Source organism: Lepidochelys olivacea (genome assembly GCF_965140295.1).
Source record: "Lepidochelys olivacea isolate rLepOli2 genome assembly, chromosome: 1".
NCBI classification, from domain to species: domain Eukaryota; kingdom Metazoa; phylum Chordata; order Testudines; family Cheloniidae; genus Lepidochelys; species Lepidochelys olivacea.
Window position 1 is genome coordinate 237353437 of NC_140411.1, and position 21082 is coordinate 237374518.

General features: G+C 38.5%; 1 protein-coding gene across 4 annotated transcripts in view; it reads right to left on the bottom strand.

Moving 5' to 3' along the window:
• Positions 1 to 21082, bottom strand: part of AEBP2 (AE binding protein 2) — an 86929-nt gene that overhangs the window by 23566 nt on the left and 42281 nt on the right. For all 4 annotated transcript variants that reach the window (XR_014709920.1, XR_014709921.1, XM_084617356.1 and 1 more), the window contains exons 4-5: positions 19496 to 19682; positions 5912 to 6036 (exon numbers count right to left, since the gene is read on the bottom strand). Coding sequence is in view for 2 of the 4 variants with exons in the window: in XM_084617356.1 (XP_084473482.1) it covers positions 5912 to 6036; positions 19496 to 19682 (312 nt within the window). In the remaining 2 variants the exon portion in view is untranslated. The remainder of the gene's footprint in view (positions 1 to 5911; positions 6037 to 19495; positions 19683 to 21082) is intronic.

A 21082-nucleotide genomic window follows, 5' to 3' on the forward strand; every position in this document is an offset into this window, starting at 1 on the left:
CAGGGAAGAGGAAGTACAAAAGGTGGGCCTGGGAGCTCAGCTGCGCTGGAGCTGCCAACAGAGACAGAGGCTTCTCCCCTGCTGCTGGAGTGCAACATTGAGAAGGAGCTCCTGGTGCTGCCTCCTAAGGACTGGCCAGAGCTCCCAGGGCTGCTGGCCGACCGAGGCACCGACAAGCGGCTCAGGCTACCGCTGATCACCAATCCTGGGGATATGGAGGACACCTACAGCATGGAGGTACGTACCTCCCCAGCGTTTAGAAGTAGCCTGGGGAAACTAGATGACAGTCTGCAGGTGAATCCCCGCTGACACAGTGGTGGACCACTCTGCCACCATTAGGGCCCTGGGCTGGGACCGGTGGAGTAGGATGTGGGGGGGTCTCCCTGCGACCACACTCCTGGGGTGGCGGCCTCCCCACATTAGGCCAGGAGGCCTATGTTTGGTGCTCACCCCTGCCTGAGCATCGTGACTGCCTTACCAATCTGTCCTGGCTGCAGGCCAGAGCCCCTAACTGCTTGCTGCCCTGACTGAGGGCCTTGGCTTACAGACTGTGTTACTCTGTCCCGATTTCAGTTCGGAACCCTTAACTGTTGGTGCCATGCCCTGCCTGAGGGCTAGGGTTCATAGACTCGCCATTGCCCTGCCCGGATCAAACGGACTGAGCTCTCAAGACTGCTAATACCCACTAATTGATTGCAGTGCTAAGGGCTCCACTGCATGGCCTCCCTCTGAGAAACCAGAAGGGACAGCCATGCAGGATTACATGAGGTATGTTAGGGGACAAAGAGCAAAAAGTACACATGCCACTGGGTTCACAGCAGGGTGGATAAAAATCAATGTTTTTAAGAACGTATTTTTTTACTTAAATCGTATTTTTTTTATAAATTGCTTTTTGAGGAAAAAAACCTATCTAAAGATAGTTTTAATTAAGATACATCATAGCTCAATCTAATTCTATAGTATGAGACAATATATTCATGTAATGTTAAGAAAAGTTTTGTAAATGAGTTCCAACAGTTCATGGATTAGGGACCCAATCTTATGGGGTTCCAGGGGCTTCTGTATAGATTATTTAGGTTAATCTATCTACCTACCCAACGGGACTCAGTGGTCAATCTAGAAGATACCATCAGAGATGCTTAGTTTTGCAGTTCTCAAACTGTGGATTTGTATCTCCACAGATAACATGCTTGTTAAAAACAAAAATGTTTTTAAATAAATATATAGAGGTGAGAAATAACAGACCTCAGCCTTACTGTTCCTCTGCAAATTTCTGTACACAGAGTCAATCCCTTACCTCTCTCTAAAAGTACAAAGTTTCAAAAAGTTCAATGAATAGAAGATTGTTGTGGGCGGAATAGATCTGGACAAGGAGAAGAAGTCTGGAGATAAATGTGAGAAGCGAGAGACATATGCTTTTTTGTTAAAATATTATATGTTTGCTGTTGAAGAAAAAAATCCACAATACTTAATGTTGTTGTTTTAGTTAAATAAACAATTTAAATGTTTGTCTGGTGATGTTCTCCTCCTAAGTGGTGGAGTGGTGGGTGAAATTCTGTGGCCTGCGTTGTGCAGGAAGTCAGACTAGATGATCATAATGGTCCCTTCTGACCTAAATATCTATATCTATCTATAATATAGCATGGCAAGAAAATCCTCCAAATATTAATGATTAACCTCTTGAACTGGAGATAGTTCACCTCCCAATGACTTCATAAATATCTGCTTCAATTACCATTGGTAAATGAAATAATCAAACAATCATTCATTTTCTGATATAGCTGTAAAACTAATCTGAAAAGTTTTCAAAATAAATCATTGTTTAAAAATGTACACTATGTATCTTCTAAAAATGAAACAGACATCTGAGTTGTGAAGAATATGTATTAAGGCTTATAACGACCAACAAGAATGCACTTTTATGTAGAAATCCATGAATAAATCGAGTCTTCCTGACTCGTGAGTTAAATCATGATTTATATCTTGATTGAAATCAAATCCACCCGGGTGCACAGAAATAGAGGCTTGGACTTCTGGATGGAAGCTCCACACAGACAGCTCATTCAGAACTTCAGGGGTGAATCTGAAGCATTAGCAGCTAACTCCTGGGAAATGAAGAAGGTTAGTCAGTTGGTTCCTGTGAGGAGAAGCAGCACTGATGGGCTTTTATAAGCTTAGGCTGTCCTCAGTGGAGTATGAAGGAGAAAGGTTACTGAATGTTGTTGTTTTGTTAGTATTATATTTACTCTTGTTAAATAACAGTTTTGTCAAGCCCAGGGACTGCAGGTATAGTCTATCAGTGAGTTTTGAAGAGACCTGCAGGGCCCTCAAAAAAGAGTTAAGAAAAGCAGCCAGCAATGGTTGATATTTACAGGCAAGTTTCTAAGAAGATTAGAGGGGCAAAAAGGACACACTGGTCCCACAGGTGCTTAATACGGTGTGCAGGAATGGGCAGGTCGTGACAAAGAGCCCGTTTATTTTTTAAAGTGGAAGGCTATAAGGAACAGAGGATCAACTGAAATCAGAATTGTATGCGAACAGAGGTGATCAATGCAAGAAACCAGTGCCTCAATAGCCCTCTAGAATTAACAGCAACTTTAACTGAATAGGCTCAAGGTCAAGATGCTGATTATTTTATAATGGAGAAGTTAATAACGACTATCCATTACAGATTAGTACATAGTTATAGCATGCAATTAGATATATATGTTATGAAAGGTATATTTTATGGGTTTTCCTAGACAAAAATTCTAAATCCAATTCACTCTTTAAAAAAATGTTTCTTGCAACTTGTATCATCAGCTTCTTACCCTTACAAAACATGGATTACTTGGTATCCTAAAAAGAGAGCTGAATAACTAGTTTGACAGGGATGACAGATTCTCTACTCACACTAAGAAAAGAACACTTTTACTAACATGAACACGGTTCATTGGCTTTTCTTTTTAGAGTTTTAATTTTTATCCCCTAAATTTCCACACTAAACTGACCAGAACTCTTTCCCTGAAAGACAGAAACCTCTAAAATCTTGAAAAGTCAAGTTAAAATAGATTACCCAATCAGCTACAGAACCCACTCATCTATCAGAAATAGTGCTGCATTAGTATTTAGTAATTCTGACTCTCCCATGGATCTAATTTGGAGAGGACCAGAGTCACAAGTAGTGCTCATTTCATGGTGAAAACCATGAATACATGTACAGTCAGGAGTGTGCAAACCAGCCACTGTAATATTAGCAACTAGAATATGGCTTCTGTCTGTAAAATCCACAATATAACTAAAATAGTAGAAGCTAGCTTTGCTGTCACCATACAGCTGTGAAGACTTGAAGGTCCTCTTTAAAAGAAAAACACTATTTTTAAAGCTAAATTTATTCCACTCACGTGAAGTATTCTATTTGTAAGTGTACCATTCACCCTGTTGTAAAAAACAAAACATTTTATTATGGAAGAGATAATAATTTTAAGTGGGTGAGTTATGTATAGTACTATTTCTTTTACAAAAGTTATATACCTTTCTTATAAAATACTTACACTGTATACAGGAATCTAGTTGCAGAGGGGGAACTGAATTACAGCGTATCTACTATTACAGTACTGATCATCTGAAAGTCTTTCCAGTTAGGAATCAGAAAGGTTAATTATAGATAAATGGTAATCTGCTGACCTCTTCTGGAGAGCAGAAAAACCCCACCTTCAAAAAAAAAAATTGGCAACAACTGAACTTCCTGCATTCCATTGCAATTACATTATTGATTTCACATTTTTAAACATCTTTGGAATGGTCTGTGATAAGTGGAACCAGCAAGAAACAGAACTCTGAAATAAACCCAGAAGATATAGTAATTATTTTTATACTTCTAACTTGCCTGCAGAGAAAATACAAATACCCAAAGAGATGGGAAAATGTATATTAACATTCAAAACAGTATACTTTTCCCACAATTTCTGTGTAACACTAGTTGTGTTCAAAGGAGAAGTTTCACAAAGCTGAAGTCTATTGGAAGCCAGAAATCTCTCGTGGGAGAAGTGGGTCAGCCTTCAAATATTCCAAAAGGAAGTAATTCTATCAATTTCAAAGCTAGTCATAAATGAAAAAAACATCATCTTGAGAAAGCAACATCTGAGGCAGACAAACTACAAATTGCAGGTTTGAACAGAGATTAGAATCTATTACTGATAGGTAAACAAAATGTGATATCTCGTGTTTTCTACTTAGCTCAATTATGAAGAGAGTCCACATGCCAACAACAAAGATGACAGTAACCAATTCTGAGTTTAGAAAAGAAAAAAAATAGGAAGAATGTAAACATGGAAGCATCTAGTCAAAGTAAGCAGCAACCACTATAGCCAAACAGCCTAGTCAGATAGGAAGATAGGTAAAGTTTTATCACAAAAATCTTGCTCGAAGAATTCCATTTTGATAAAGTTATATCACCAAAGATCTAACATTTGAAATAATCTCTATAGTTTTAAAACAGTGATATTCAAAGCAAACCATCTCATATTTGACAAGAATTTATTATATACTACACAAAAACTTTAGTATGTAGTCTTATTAATGAAATAGTACCCCAACTGTCTAACTTATCCTGCTTACAGAGGAATAGGCTCAAAAATGTACAAAAGGAGTGCGTTCAGTAAGGAGTGAGTCATCAAATCTATAACCACTATTCCCAGATTTTTCACCCTAGAAAAGACTTCTAATTTTCTCCCACTGCAAAGACATTCATCATATGCAATACTGCATTGTGCTGACTCCATTTTGTTCCACTTAGTTTCCAGGAGCCAAGTCCATTTTCTTTTGGATTTTTTCTTCCTTTGGCGTAAAAGGCTCTCATAGATTACAATTCCCATTCCCACCCCTATTTGAAGATGTCCTGTGTATGTGGGCGGTAGCACCATTTGCCAAACTGCATGTGACAAATTTGAAATTCTGTGTTAATGAGAGCCAGGCTAATATCTATGGGTATTTAAGTTGACTATGACCTAAGTGACTAATGGCCTTGGGATCTAGTCAGTGCCCCACCTACCCACCATCTCATGAATGGCAGACTTGAGGAAAAGAAGGAAGCCCCCACCTCCAAAAGGTCAGTTTGTACGGGGGGGGGGGGGGGGGGGAGGAGGGAGCCATTAGAGAGGGGAGCCATTCTGATCCCTATATTTCATCACTGATGGAACACTATCACACAATTTTCTGAAGTGAACCATGCTGACCTCTGCATGAGTGTATATTAATATCAGTCCTGTCCATCTACATATTCTTAGTAGGAAATCTAAAATACAATACTAAAAATATTACAGTGAATTTTGATTAAGATACTTATCTTGGCCATAACTTTATAACGAAAAAAAGACCTTGATGTAGATCATGGTTGGACGTCCCAATCAGTCCACCAATAGTACCATACATAAACAAAACAAGCACACATACTTTATAGGACTTTGTTAATCATTCTTGATAAGTATATTTTCAACTATTCTCACTCTAGTATCCTTTTTTTGAATTTTTTTAATAGTAAGCCCTAAATATCCCACATACTAACATGAACTCATACTACGAAGCCAATGAAATGAGTTTTGATTGAGAAAACACCTTGAAATTAGAATTTTCATCACTACATATCTACTGTAAGATATTGCCCAAACCAAGGGCACAAAACTGGATCTCTCAAACCTAGGGCACAAAACTGGGATTACTGGAAATAACTGCCAACATACCTTAAAAATTAAATTCCTCCATTTCCTTGTTTTTAATAATAAGCTAAAATTCCCTATTAATAATATTCCACGTGCAAAAATATTAACAACAAAATCTTCACTAAGGTGAGAATTAGAATAATACCACTGTAGCCATTACACTTTCAGATACACAAATGCAAATATGAAGGAGGAAACAACATAATACTTACAGTACTATGAAATACAACACTATGGCCTTTTCCTAAACTTTCTATATGAGCTGAGAGGTTGAAGCAGATGGCTCGATGTCGTATGGCATCCAGTGTTTGTGCATCAAAGAAATCATGTGGTCTTGCTGGAAAAAAAAAATCCTTACTGTTAAATTCCAAGATATCGCAAGCATTCAAATACCTGCAAATACTTTATATATACACCAAAAGGCTGGGAAATGTCATTAATAAGTCAGTTACTTATACAAGTCAGTGAGCATCGTATCTTGTCAATATGATGTAAAAATTAATTTGGCTAAAAAAAAAAGAAGAAGAGGGACTGACTCATAAAACTGGCTATCAAGTTTGCCTTTCAAGTTTGCTCAGAAAAATTTATTTTTAAAACTTTCACTTTAAAGTCCCAGCACAGCATCAATATGTGCACTAAACCTTACTGTTTTAAATCCTTTTGCTTTTACACTGCTGGAGTACATACTATTCTTTTTTAAACCTTCAGTATTAAGAGCAAGGATTTTATGATGGATTTACTGAAGAATACAGCTTCCCAGAAGTATTGCACTCTTCTAAAATAAAAAAATAAAAACCGAGTTCTACTGCTCACACTCCAAACAGATCAACTCCTTTTTAACAACTGGGAATCCAAATGTATGGCAAAAGAAATATTGGAATGCTTCCCAGCACTGCAATGAATATATTTGCAAACCTAATTCTCCAAAGCACCCTGAAGTGCTGTCCAACTAGTTTCATTACTGCTGCTATGACTTAATTCAAAGTATTATTTAAAAAGGGAACTCCTCATACTTACAACATACTAAAATAGCAATGGTAGACAAATTGCATGATACTCCAGCAGGCCCAGGGGAATCCAGGAAGTGGAATCTCACTAGAGGCCTAACTAAATTACAACTAAAGTTTACCCACTGTTACTCCAATTGTTTCAAACACAGACAGACTGACTACACTATTCTATATGGAGTGTTGTTTCAGTCAATCTTTTTTAGGGCTGCAGAGGAACACACATCAAGTTTAAACAGCATTTCAACTATACTGACAGGGTAAGAAAATCAGTAAATGACAAGAAATTCTGACTCCCAAACCAGAGGGTTTATCTGTGGACCATTATATCTAAAAGTAGACTGAGGGTATATATTTTTTTAAAATCCATGTATTTATCAGATGCTTTTAAATCAAAGCTCAAAGGACTAAGGCAAAATTAACACTGGTGTACTGGCTATCAACTACGTTTTTTGTTTTTTTTTTAAAAAAAGCCAGTTTTTACATTGTGCAGTACTTCATTTTCTATTGTTTGATAATAAACAAATTTTTGATATTAAAACAAAAATGAACACTTGCCAGTTGTGCTCCAACCATTCCATCAGACCTTAAGTTTTAACTTACAGTTTTAGGTGAAGTGGTATTAACATCCTTCTGGTACTGTACAGTCATTGGTTTGTGAGCTGAAGGTTGGTGAACCAACAGAACTGATTTCTCTCAGGTATTAAAGACTTTTGTTTGTTTTTTGGCTAGAGGTGGACCTTAGTTGCAAACACTTCAAGAACTAGGAGTAAAAGGTTGCTATAGTATGTGATTTGCGGGGTTAACGGAAAATTGTTACATCTAAGCTATTTTTAAGAAAAGCAGAAAATTGCATCTAATTAAATGGTAATTGCAATTAAAAGTACATATTCTCATCGTATTCTGTTAAAAATACTTTAGGCTTTACCTAGCATACATAAATATCATATTAAAGTACATAATGTTAAGTTTTGCTGTACTAGTGACAATTTTAAAAAAATAATCCTTTAATTTCATGTGAAAATTTTAACAGTTTAACCCTGCATTTAATTAAATTTTCCATCTCTACTGAAAGATAAAGTAAAGGTTAGCTCATAAGAAAAGCAAATATTATAGCATGGGCTACATCACCATATAAATTGAAAATTATTTAAGTTTTTAAACAACTTCTACTCTTTTCCCCCCCTCAAAAAAAAAAAGACTAATTATCAAATATTTAAGAACAATTATAAAAATTCTACTGGAAAAAACTATTTTCTACACTCTTAGGACCAATTACTGCTTAGACATTGGTTTTCACATGTTGTGCCTTATTCTCTCAGAAATCAATAGTGCAAACTGGGCAATCACCTCAGTTGTAAATGCTCTCCTGCTGAAATCAGATAACCTAAAATTGTAGGCCTGGCCACAAGAGGCTACTGAAGCTACCATTTTTTATACTGAGACTTTATTCTGTCAGAGTTGTAATGGATGCAAAATGTACCTTTGTTTTAACACAAAGCCATGGCCTTGCACCCCAAATAGCCTTAATACTAATTTTCCTTGTTCATAATACAACCATAAAAACATTTTTGTATGAATAAAACATGTACAGTAATACTCTCAGGCAAGTGTGGTATTTGTATTAGCACTATGAAGGCTTGATTTGGCGTAACACTTTTAAGCTTCCACAACTGCAGGGATTCTCAACCTTTTTCCACCCATAACCTCAAACCAGCTTCTTTCTTCTCTGATCCAGTATCTTGGATTCATTACTCCAATGATCCAAATGCTATCATATATCATTTTTTAAAAGTTCATTGTGCCATATGACACTCATATAAAAATAGATCTAAGCAATAATTCTATTATATTAAAAAAATAAGTTACCATTCAGTACTTGACAAATCCACTCACCAGTGGCGAGTAAGACTTTCTCTGGTGAATGGGGTGGCTTAACAGTCTCTACGGAATCTAAGCTTTCATTCTTAAAAAGTTAAATTTCGAGCTTTTGAGTTACAAATACACCTTTTCCAACTATGACTCAAACATAAACCAATGCAGTCCCCTTCCTGAATCTGCAAGTAGCATGAAACAAGGGTTGTAAGCTACACTTGAAGCCTGGTCACAGTGCATAGCCTGAGTAACCATGTTCTGTTTTAGGAATTTCCTCCAAGGCCTGGGCAGGACCCTCTGCTCCAGTAAACCATCTCTATAGCAATGGAACCAGTTCATAGCAGCTACAGGATAACACCATTTGGATCCAGGGGAAAAAAATTCAAATGGTATATCCAATATTTTTTAATCTTTTCTACTTCATATCAAAATGTTTTGTACATCTCTGAGGCTAGGTTTCTCAGAATCAGTTAGCCACTCAACATCCAGGCCATAAGATGCAGAGATGCCAGATCTGGATGAACACTTCCAACTGTCCTGAGAAATCATGTTCATAGACACTGACGTTTCTGGAGGATGTCTGGAAAGTTTCAGCCAGTCTGTGTATCAGTACTGTCTGGGCCTCGCTGGTACTAATAAAATCAGTACCGCATAGAGCTGGTCGGGAATATTTTGACAAAACATTTTTTCCCCTGGAAAATGTGAATTTGTCAAAACAAATTATTTGCAGGAAAAGGTTGGTTCCATCTATTTCTTCTACCCCCCCCCCCCATCTGAAGCTGCCAAAATGTTTTGTTGCAACATTTTTTAAACATTTTCTAAACAAAAATCCAGGAAGTCATTTTGAGCAGGTTCAAAATTTAAGCTAATTACAAACAAAAATGGTGAAAAATAAATAATAAAAAAAAAAACGTTTTGATTAACTCAAACCATGTTTCTATTTTATTTATTTTTGGTTCACGAAAACTTTTGACATTGACTTTTTGTCCTGTTTCAGGGTGGGAATTTATTTTTTTTTTAAATCTCAAAGATCATCATGGGACGGGAAAACTGTTTCCTGTCCAGCTCTATTATCAAGACTCTTGTTTGATTTTTCTCAAAAGCCTTGTTTAAAAAAAAGGGTAGGCGTGCATATATCACACCCCAGTTGATGGTATGAAAAATGTATGAGCTTGGAATTCTGGGTTCTGACCCACTCAAACAGTAGGTTTGACTGTTATTTTCTGTGACAAACAAGTCTATGTCTGGCTGATCACAGCACCGGACTACTCTTTGAATGAGGAAATCCTTTACTGAACATGAGTGTCTGTACCTGCTCAGACCATCTGCCAACTTATCCTGTAATCCTGTCAGAGAGCAATGATTATAACTTGGTGTTCAGTGTACCATTTCCACAGCCAAGCAGCTCCTCACTGTCTGTTTACATAAACCACTGTCGTGGTACTGACTATTATAAACGGTCTTGCCTTGAAAGAAAGGAAAAAGCATCATACATGCCAAGCGGATCACTTTGAGTTCTAATATATGGAAGTGCAAGTGAATCTGTGCACATGACCACAGATCCTGTGATGGAAAAGATGAGCTCCCCATCACAAACTAGAAGCATTTACTACTATCATCTTTGGGGGTAGAAGTGGAGAAAATGGAATGCCTTTGCAAACTTGATCTAGATTCTTCCACCAATTTAAACATAATAGCATTTCTTGTGGAATCTCAACTGCCACATGTTCATAGAATCATAGAATCATGTATCATAGAATCATAGACTTGAAGGTCAGAAGGGACCATTATGATCATCTAGTCTGACCTCCTGCACAACGCAGGCCACAGAATCTCACCCACCAACTCCTGTAACAAACCCCTAACTTATGTCTGAGCTACTGAAGTCCTCAAATCATGGTTTAAAGACTTCAAGGTGCAGAGAATCCTCCAGCAAGTGACCCAAGCCCCACGCTGCAGAGGAAGGCGTCTGCTTGGGTGATAGGTGGACTTGAACTAGACTTGCAAACAACAACGGTGATGTGTGGGATACTGAGTCACAAATGAACACAATGCCACGTGGCCTAACATTTTTAGACCAGTCCTCACAGTCATCTATCTGTTCATTTGTCTGTAACTGACAAGGTCTGACTTACATCAGTTTTGGGTTAAGTATACTCTCACTGCTGTTGGGTTTAGAACAGCTCCTACAAATTCTGTTTGAGTTTGCACTGAAGAGGATTTCTCTTTGTTGATCTTGAACCCAGAGAGGTGAAAAGCTTAAGAATGTGATGTATGGTGTCTGACTTGCTGAGGAGAGTTTTCCTGAATTGGACAGTAGTCATGAATAAAACTATAATACCTTGACTCCTTAAATGTGCTGTTCCTGTGACAGACAAAGACTCTTGGGGTTAATGACAAAGGCAGTTCTCTGTAGTGGTAGTGTGATGTTCCAACTACAAATCTTAAGTATTTCTTGTGAGCTGGATGGATCAATATATGAAAATATGTGGTCTGGAAATCAAGAGCTGCAGTCCAATCCTGAGAATCTAACATAAGGATAACTGAGGCCAGAGGGGCCACACTGAAATTGAAAAAACAAATTAAGGCATTTAGCTGTCACAAATGCAGAATATGCCACCACCCTACTCTCTTCTTAGGGACTAAGTTAATGAGAATAAAAACCCTTCCCTCTAAACAGAAGATTAACTCCTTCCATTGTTCCCAGTGTAAGAAGGGGTTCCACCTCTTGATTCAACAATCTCTGGTGAGAAGGGTCCCTGAGAAGGGAAAAGGAAGATTGATGGGGTTTAGAAGTGCTTGAAACTGAGCTGAGTAACCTTTTTCAATTATAATTTCTAGGACTCACCGGACTGCGGTAACATTGTTCCAAGCTTCTTGAAAATAAAATCAACTGCTTTTGACTTGGGAATAGGGATATTTTAAGGTATGCCTACATTCCACACCCCTTTTGGAGACATGTACAGTATATCCACTACATGCTTCCTTAACAAGGATATAAATAGCAGTATGGACAGTAAAGCACTGCTTAGGCGAGTAGAATACAGACGTCTCTGAAACCTGTAGGTATGTACTCTTTACCCACCCAAACAGTACCTCACCCCACCCTCATCTATGCTGCTGTTTTTAGCAGCGTAATGTCCTGCTCTCAGTCTTTCCCTGCCACAGTGAAAGACTCCAGCAGCAGGGGGGAGGCAGCGGAGAAAGGTTCTGGCAGATACCCACTGCCGAGCCTTTCCCAGCTGCATCCACTCAGTCACAACCTTTCATTGACATATGCAGCTACACACTGCAGTGTGGACGCAACCTGCTTTTCTGTGAACTTCACAAACACTACATGCTGCCACAAGTGACGTGCAGTGTAAACGAAACCTTAGATGAGGTTCCCAACAGCTCTAGATGGAAAACTGTTTTAAGTTGGCATGTGATTCAATGAAGTCACAGTAGCAGCAGAGGAGGGTCTTCTATGAAACTTTTATTTCCTTCCGGGCAATTCGGTGGTACGACTGACAGGAGGAAGCAGGAGCTTGTCTTGAATAAGGTTTGTACCTAAACTGCTTCCTCCTGGGCAGAAAGATGTAAATGCCCAAGATCTGAGCACAGCCCTAAAATCATTTAGTGAAAGTAGACCATTATCAGTTTGGGTGATGCAATTTAATTTCCATCAAAAAGAAAATCTTCTATTGCATTCTGAACTTCTCTGAGAATACCAGAAGATAGTAGCCATGGTATATTTCAAAGAAATGGCTATTGCCACTGACATAGCTGCAGTATCTGAAGCATTGATTACTGCTTATAAAGAGGTGCACGCAATGAGTTGTTCTTCTGAAGTTAGATATTTTAATCTTTTGGGGGGGGGGGTGTCTCCTTTATCAAGGAAGTCAGACACTTTGTGCCCACTTTCATACTAATTATTAGCCTCTCCTTTCTAAGACGACGACTAGCACATTAATAACCTTTTCTGACAAAGAGTTTCGGCGGCTCCTCTTTCGGTGTAGTTTTTGAATGCTGCTGCCTTATCTTTTCCTGAGCTGGAGCAACCATCCGTGAGCCAGGTGTTGGGTGCATGCAGAAATACTAAAAGTCTGAAGAATGGACTTTGTATATTGTATCGGCTTTTTCAGAATATGGTGGAATAGAGGTTGGCGTATGATGACCTTCATTCACAGGCACAGTGAAGGTTCAGGCAGAGAGGAGTGCAATATGTCCAAAAATGTTGTATGCCTTTTCTCGCACAACCTCTCTTGGTATTTTCGGCATCTCTGCCACCATTCAAAGAAGATTTAGAAAAAGTCCTATACACAACAGGGAGAGAAGTGTAAGATACATCAACTTCACTTGGTGATGAAGATATGCCTGCAGGAGCAACTTTAGCACAATAATGCTGCTCCTGCTCATAAACATGTGAATTCTTAAGTTCTATACAGGAGAGCTATGAGGTGGTTGCTGTTGTACCTGGATTTCTGTCAAGAGGGATCTGGATTTGAATCAAAAATAGAAGCAGGGCTTCCTGATAATGACACATGTTCAAGGTGACCGGTATGGCCGGGAATGAGAACCATACGGGTAATTAGTGGGTAGCCAGAGTGAGGGATACCAAGAAGTGGGTCTCTCCCTACATTCCATGTGCCTACTATGACTCCTCGTTCTGGAATCCCCGTCTGAAAAGTAGGAGTCATAAGATTGTGGCCTAGGTGAGTATGTGGTGACTCCCCACCATGATGATTCGAGAGAGAAGCAGTACAATTCCTCCACATGTAGTGGAGGAGCAGAGCTAGCAGAAGTTTGACGGCCTAAGGAAAGAAAATTCTTTACTAGCGACAAAGACGTCCCTGGTATCATAGCAGTTTGTATTGTGGCAGATATTTTCACTATGGAAGACAATAAAGGTGACTCTGGCAGTACCGATACAGTTAAATCCCCCATTACATAAGCAATCCTCATCTGAAAGGAAAGACGAGACTTTCCCCTCTTTCTTTTGCTAGGTCCCTGGGACCACATCTGTGCTCCTTAGGGGAGTGGTGCTGTCCCCTACCCTTTTCATCTCCTGAGGAAGACGTGACAGCTGGAACAGTCTAGGAATGCTTTTGCGAAGAAGCAGGAGCCTTGAAACTTGAAGAGCCAGTGCCTACCGGGGTACTTTCGGAAGAGTACTGCTCGGAGCCAGAAGATTCTTGTCTGCCCTTATCCAAGGAAGGTCTCATTTATTTATCTAAAAGAATAAATGTTCAAGCACATTTTGATGGTCTGTACCCCTGAATTCACCCCTTCCACACTTGGTACAAAGTATGCCTTGGGAGATCTTATTTGAAAACCCATAATTCACTGGTCAATGTTGTCCTGGCAAAATATGTGTTGCAACGTTGAATTTCAAGTTATGAGATTCCGCTGTATGGTGTTACTGAAACACATTCAAATTCTGGGAGTAGCCAAACTACTTCCTCAGAGACAAAGGGCAAACTGACACCTCAGTCAGGTGTAAACAAGATCAAACAGGCCATCACCTGCTTACATGGCCATTCATTGGCAGGAAAAGGGACATGGATGAAAGTCTACATCTTAGCAAAGAAACAGCATAGAGTTTCTGACGAGGAGGATTGCCTGGCTCCCTGCTGGAGAAGCCTCTCAAAGGAGGGAGAGGACTATAAAAGGAACAGCATTCATGACACCTGAAGAACAAAGAAAACAGCATTGGACTGGAGGAGGTATCTTGACTGAAAGAAGTTCAGCCAATAGGACTGCTGAAACAGGTGGTGAGAGAGACTGCTTTGAATTTACTCTAGCTGGTCACTTATTTTTCTTGTAAACAATTCTTTCATGCCTCACTACTTGTATTCATTTAAAATCTCTCTCTCTGTAGTTAATAAAGTTGTTTTATCTTAATCTGTGTTTGAATTGAAGTGTTTGTGAAATTCCATTTGGGATAACAGGATTTGTGCATGTCATTTTATATTAATAAAATGATGGACTTGATATGAACTTGTACTGTCCAGGAGAAAGCTGAGCAGTACAAGATGTACATTTCAGGGAAAGTCTGGGATTGGTAGCATGCTGTTGTCATCCTGCAGTGTGGCTCAAGAAGTGGCTGGCTGCAGAACTCATACAATGTAGCTGGGAGTGACTTACATGCTGTAGGCTGTGTGAGTGCAGACCAGGAGTGGCAGCTACAGCACAAAGCAGCGTAAAGGGAACCGCAGGTAAGAGGGCCAAGGTGACAACTGTTCATCAGCATAGATTGTACCCTGGGTATGTCACACATGCACCCCAGGCTATTAGGGTTTGTCTGGAGAACAAGTGAAAAACAAATTATTTCTCAGTGATATGTCCCTCACAAGAAAAAATAATAATGTCAATCACTGAATAGTATAGCTGTGCCACACAAACAGCAATATTAAAAACCAGGAGATTTTTGGTCAGCCATGAAGTTGACCACCTGGTACTGGTAAACAAATAGCTAGAAATAGTTAACCCAAACTAAAACCTAATAAAAATACTATCCTAACTACTAAAGTATATTAGGGACTTGAGTAATATTAGTGGGGTAACACGAATTATGGGGGTGTGATTTCTAAAGTGCATTCATGTGTTACACATCAGTGGGTCCACACAGTCTCTGCTGATGAGCACTAAAGATTTATTTGTGTGCTTTCGGACTTGTCTGCACTTGAAACACTACAGTGTAGACACTACCTATGCCAGTGGGAAGGGTTCTCCCATCGGCACAGATAATTCACCTCCCCAAGAGATGCTAGCTAGATGGATGGAAGAATTCTTCTGTCAACATAGTGCTGTCTACACCCAGGGTTAGGTCATGTTACCTATGCCACTCAGAGGTATGGATTTTTCACTTCCCTGAGCCACAGGACTAAAACTAACTTTTTAGTGTAGACCAGGCCTTTACAAATTACTGTTTCAAACAGCACTACATTAAGGCATGCCAGCAGGGACTACACGGAACAATTAATGCACGTTAGTGCACTTTAGAAATCACACCCTTGTAGAATTCATTACACCACTGTGTGGACAAGCCCTAAGAATGTAACTATATACAAAAATTCCAGTTTAAGGACCACAAGTGCAAGAGACAGGGAAACTGCTCTCAGTCATGGGTGATGAGAAGGAACTGAGGGATGGCTGGCCCTGCTCCACCCTTTATGCCTTTGGAAGGGGTGGGGGCTCTCCCTGGTACAGGCACGGTCTCAACAGGCACTACTGGACCAAATATTCCAATTGAGTGCATGGGGTGTAGGCACACCACAAGCAGAATATATATAGACAAGCAACTGAAGAAGCTTAGATTCTGTAGCAAATATGAAGACACACTTTAGGGTCATGGTACAAAGTTGAGAATCACTTTCAATAAGTATGGATGGATGGATGCCTCCAAATGTATTGGGAACAGAGAATCTGAGGCTACACAGAACAGAATTATTATAATTGTGAGCATGAGTGTCAATTTTGAAAGCACTTATAGTAACAAGGTCAGCAAGTCTCCATCTGACTGCTTATGCAATCAGCTAGGAAGGTGTCTACAGCAAGAGAAAAAGAAAAAAAATCACATTGTCAAAAAATACTAGATTCAATTTCGCACAATATCTAATCTTTCATTACCAATTATTTTTAAAGCCATATACACCTATTACAAGCAACTGAAAAAATATACACAGTGTTTATGAAAAGGAAGACAAAATACAAACTAGTTAAAGACCAGCAAAATATGAACATGAAGAATAAACTGTTTATATTCTAGTAAATTAAGTAAGATCTTGCTTTTGCCACCTAAACATTCATGGTAACCTATTCTGTGTTAATACCCTCCACTGAGAACCTCGGGTTTGAGCAGAGAATCTGATCTCTTTACTCTGACTTTTCTAGATGTATATAAGAGGATATTTTCAGTGTAATCATGTATAAACAATCAATAGCTAGTAAGTATTTTCGTCAGACACACTTACTTCTCAATAACAAAAAGTTATTGCCGGAGTTATAAACTGTAACTAGGTACACAGAATTCACTCCTCAGAGTAGGAGGGAAATAAGTACTTTCTTCAGTTAATGAAAAAGGAAGTTGGAAGGTTGGTGGGGAAGTGACAAACTTTAGGAATTTATTTTTTCTGGATGATTTTAGCAAATTGTATGTTATGATATTTCAGAATTTGTTTAATCAATAACTTATTCTAACCTGAGCTGCTCAGCACCTCTGAAAGTCAGGCCACTCCTTCAAGTACTTAAATACAGATCTGGGCTACGTCTACATTATGGGCACTACAGCAGCATGACGACACGGCTGCAACTGTGCCACACTAGCACAGTAGCATAGACACTTTCTACAGCGATGAAAAGGGGTTTTTCCTTTGATGCAGGAAAGGAAGCAGCTATAGATAGTTCGATAAAAAAATTCTTCCGTCCACCTGCAGCATCTACACTGGGGGTTAGATCATCTGAACTACAGAACTCAGAGGTGTGAAAAATCCACACCCCGGAATGCAGTAGCTATGTCAACCTAACTTTTAAGTGAGACCAGACCTTAGATCAGCAATACTCAGACTGAGGCTCGGGAGCCGCAGGTGGCTCTTCAATGTGTCTCCTGCAGCTCTTTGCAGCACATGATATTAAAACACTGATCTAATTATTAACCACTTTAAGTTATTAACCAATCAGGATTCTTTTACTATGTTATTAACCAACTGCAGAATACCTGGTCAGTCATTTTGCTGTGAGAATTAATTAATTATATATTCTACTTGCCTTACAGTTTCTTCAAATGTAGTGTAACTAAAGTTAGGCATCTAAAGCAGTGATGCTCAGACCTCAGTGGTTCAGGAGCCAAATTCTACTACATATACAAACAGTAAATAAAACAATGAATTCACATTACTGTGGCTCTTTTGGGTAATGCTGATCACTAAGTTGACTCCTAAACCACTGAGGTCTGAGTATCACTGCCTTAGATGCCTAACTTTAGGCCCACTACTTTTGAAGAAACAAAGACAAACAGAATTATGTTTGTCCTGTTAAGGAGTCTGATTTCAGAACCTAACAAGATTTGCAACCCATGGAGAAAGTTTTAAGACAAGATACCTATACGTAGCATTTTGTGAAAGTGTTATCAGCTTCGGATAAACTTCTTGGTTATATGGCCTTTGGAGAAGTTCATTATAGGAATCTATCCTCAACTCAGTTAGATGGGAATTTTTCCTTACGGTAAAGTCATTCAAACAACTTTGTTGCATGGAGCAAGAAAGTGCTCATGGCAACTGTCAGATCTCTTTCTATATTGAACTTAATTTTGACAGTAAAGTGAAGCAAATTACAAAGTAATAAGAGAGACAGGTATGTAACCAAAGAGTACGAACTGTGAATATTATTTACTTCAAAAGAAAAAGTTACTCATGAAGCCACATGTATAGAAATTAAAGAGCTACAGGATGTCAGCACGCTGAAGAGAACTGCAACAGAACAATACTTTGCGTGAAGTCCTGTAAGGAAGAATTTCTTAAGCAATGTCAAGAGGGGGAAAAAAAGTAAATATTTTACACATTGTCTATGAAACATTAGACAAAATGGCATATTAACTAAAATTATCCAAGCAACACATATACACAAAACACCTGCTAAAAAAAGGAAGAGTATCAGATTTTGAATCATAGAGTCTAGAAAAATTAAAAGACCTATTAGGTCATCTAGTCCATCTCCCAGTGAGTACTGTTCCTTACTGTCCATTCCTAGTTTCTCCCTGATTAATCTGCATCAGATTCTTTTACTTCAGATTTATTAAATTGCATTTCTCCAAGATAATCTCATTTTAGCATCTTCCACTCATATTAATTTCCTAGGTCACTCTGAATGATGTGTGTGTAACTCCTACCACCACCTACAACTTTACAGATTTTTTTCCATTTCCTTCCCCATTACATACAGAGTATGTATTCTTTACAGAGTAGCTGTAGAAAAATTCAGCAATATATTCATATTGTAGGTGTGTAAATCTCAAAGGATGTAGATAACCTGATGCTGGCAAAGAGCTCTGTCACAGCTTTAACTGAGGAAGCCCTGACTCAACTCTTATGACTCAATCATGTTCAATCAAATATAAATAAGAAGTGCATACCGCCAATTTAGAATAGTTTTTTTGGACACAAGAATCAATACTTTCCAATTTGGATACTTAAAGTCAGCCACCTAAATCATATTTTGACTTCAAATGAGCTGTAGGGCTCAGCATCTCTTAAAGTGCAGTTATTTATTTTGAGATGCCTAGCTTTTGTCATGAAAGTTTTGGCAAGATCCAGAAGCTCCTGTTAAGTCTTCATTGGTTGAAAGTGCTTCAAATGCAAATTAAACACACAACATAGCAGAAAGAAAACATTGGTTTTGATTTGCAGCTGATCAAGTCCTTTAGTTTACACCACATTTTCATACTGGACCGTGGAGCCATCAGTACTTTCAGACCAAATGCTGAAAACATGATCATTCTTTTTAGTTTTGAGCTGAACTCGTTCTTCAAACCAGAAATAATGGAGATTGTTATTCAGAGTGATTTCCTTTGATTTTTCAACCTTTATTTTTATGTGTAAAAAGTGATCAGTTGTCATTTCAATAAATGTATTTAAACTTTGTAAGGTTTTATAGATCACTTCATAAAACTGGTTTCTTTTCTCCCCACCCAATAGCTACATATAACAGGTTAATTTTTGTATCAGAAAAATCTTTCCCAACAGCTCCTCTGCACAACAATGCTTATTGCAGCCTCACTGCCTGGCAAATATATCCTAGGCTTCTCTGAGTTTCATTGGAAAGGGATCTCCAATATGCAGCTGGGAGCATGTAGAGATGACATGGCGGAAGGAAAAGGGGAAAAGAAGATAATACTGTCAATGGAGGTAAAAAAATCAGTACAACTCATACACTTACGTAATGAGCGTCGTCTTTTGTTCTTTAACTTCCTTCTTTTATTCATTCCTGCTTTAGAAGGAGATTCCTCTTTGGCCTTTGGCTGGCTGGCAACTTTTGAAGAGTTCTGCTGGCTGAAGTGCGTGGGCACATGACGAGCCAGCCCTCCCTGAGATGCAAAACTGGCATTGCATCCACCAACCACACACTAAAGGGAAACAAAATGACAAGAGAATATTGGGGACTATTTGTGGCATTCATTCAAATGGCAGATAGTCTGCACAGAATTGATTTGTTATAGTTTAGTTTTTTTAGTTTACCTTTTCTTACTTGAATTCCAACAAATTAGAAGCAATCAATTCAAGTTCTCAAAGTGCACGAAATTCTATCCAAGAACAGAAAAACTCTGATACAAATTCCCATCCTAATTTGTGTCACATATTTTTCCAGTGAAACAGATTACTGTACAGAATAAAAAAGTTCTCTCAAAGCTCAGAGAAAAACCTTAGACACTGTACCTACAGCTCTTGTTGCAAGAAGCAGATCCATACACTCTCCTCCTCAATTACATTTCCCCTTTCAATTCAAACTTACCCCTTTTTCAAAACCCTCCATTCATGAACTAGCTCTACTCTGCAATTATTTTACAACCTTATTTACCTATCAAATATAATGTTCTCTTACATCTACCTCTTCTGCCCTTCCTTGTGACAATTCATAGTTTGAGACTGTTTTTAAAAAGTAGTTTTTGAGCTTAACACTTACTGTGAAGTACTATACTATTAATAAAGGACGCTTATTTTTTAAAGATACTGTAATACATATCTTACAAATTTTAAGTACCTCAGTTATTTTGGCCTGGTAAGGTTACTCTAGCAAATTTTTTGAGAAAATGCATAATCAAAAGATAATGACGGAAAACAAAACAGAAAAACAAGACGAGACCAAGAAATCTCCTGGTCATAAACAAAAGAATTATGGATATAGTCAGTGTTCTCATATGTGGTTATATGAAACAATTCGACAAATGGTAAATCATAAAACAATGTTTCAACAATAAAATTCAATATTTGTCTTAATTTTAATTAGTTTTAGTTCATTGACAAAATATTTTAATTTCACTTTGATTAGGAGCTGGGGAGGGAAACCTTCCCTCCAGGGCCACACACTTGAAAATGGAAGTAGGAGAAAAAAGAGTCTGACGCTCCTTCTGGGATAAGAATGGATGTGAGAGAGAATGTAATATTAATTTTTTCAGCTCCCATTCCAAGCAACGGTGATAGTTAACTGTACTAGTAGCTGAAAGGAACTAAAATATCACTGCCCCAAAATGAAACAATGTGCTCTTATTTCTCTCTCCCTCGCTACTATCACTTTGTTGTTTTGAGTTTGGGCTGCATCCTCTTATTTCCCATCTCACTTATGAAAACATCCTTGATAGTCAGGCACTGCAGCGGTTGGAGGAATTGGGGAGGCTGTAACTCTGCATGTAATGACAGCCATGTGCAGACCAAGAAATAAAACCACAAACCTCCTCCTCATATACCCTGACCTTGCAAATCGGGCTGAATGAAGGGAGGAGATGGGGCTACCACTTAGCATATTCTG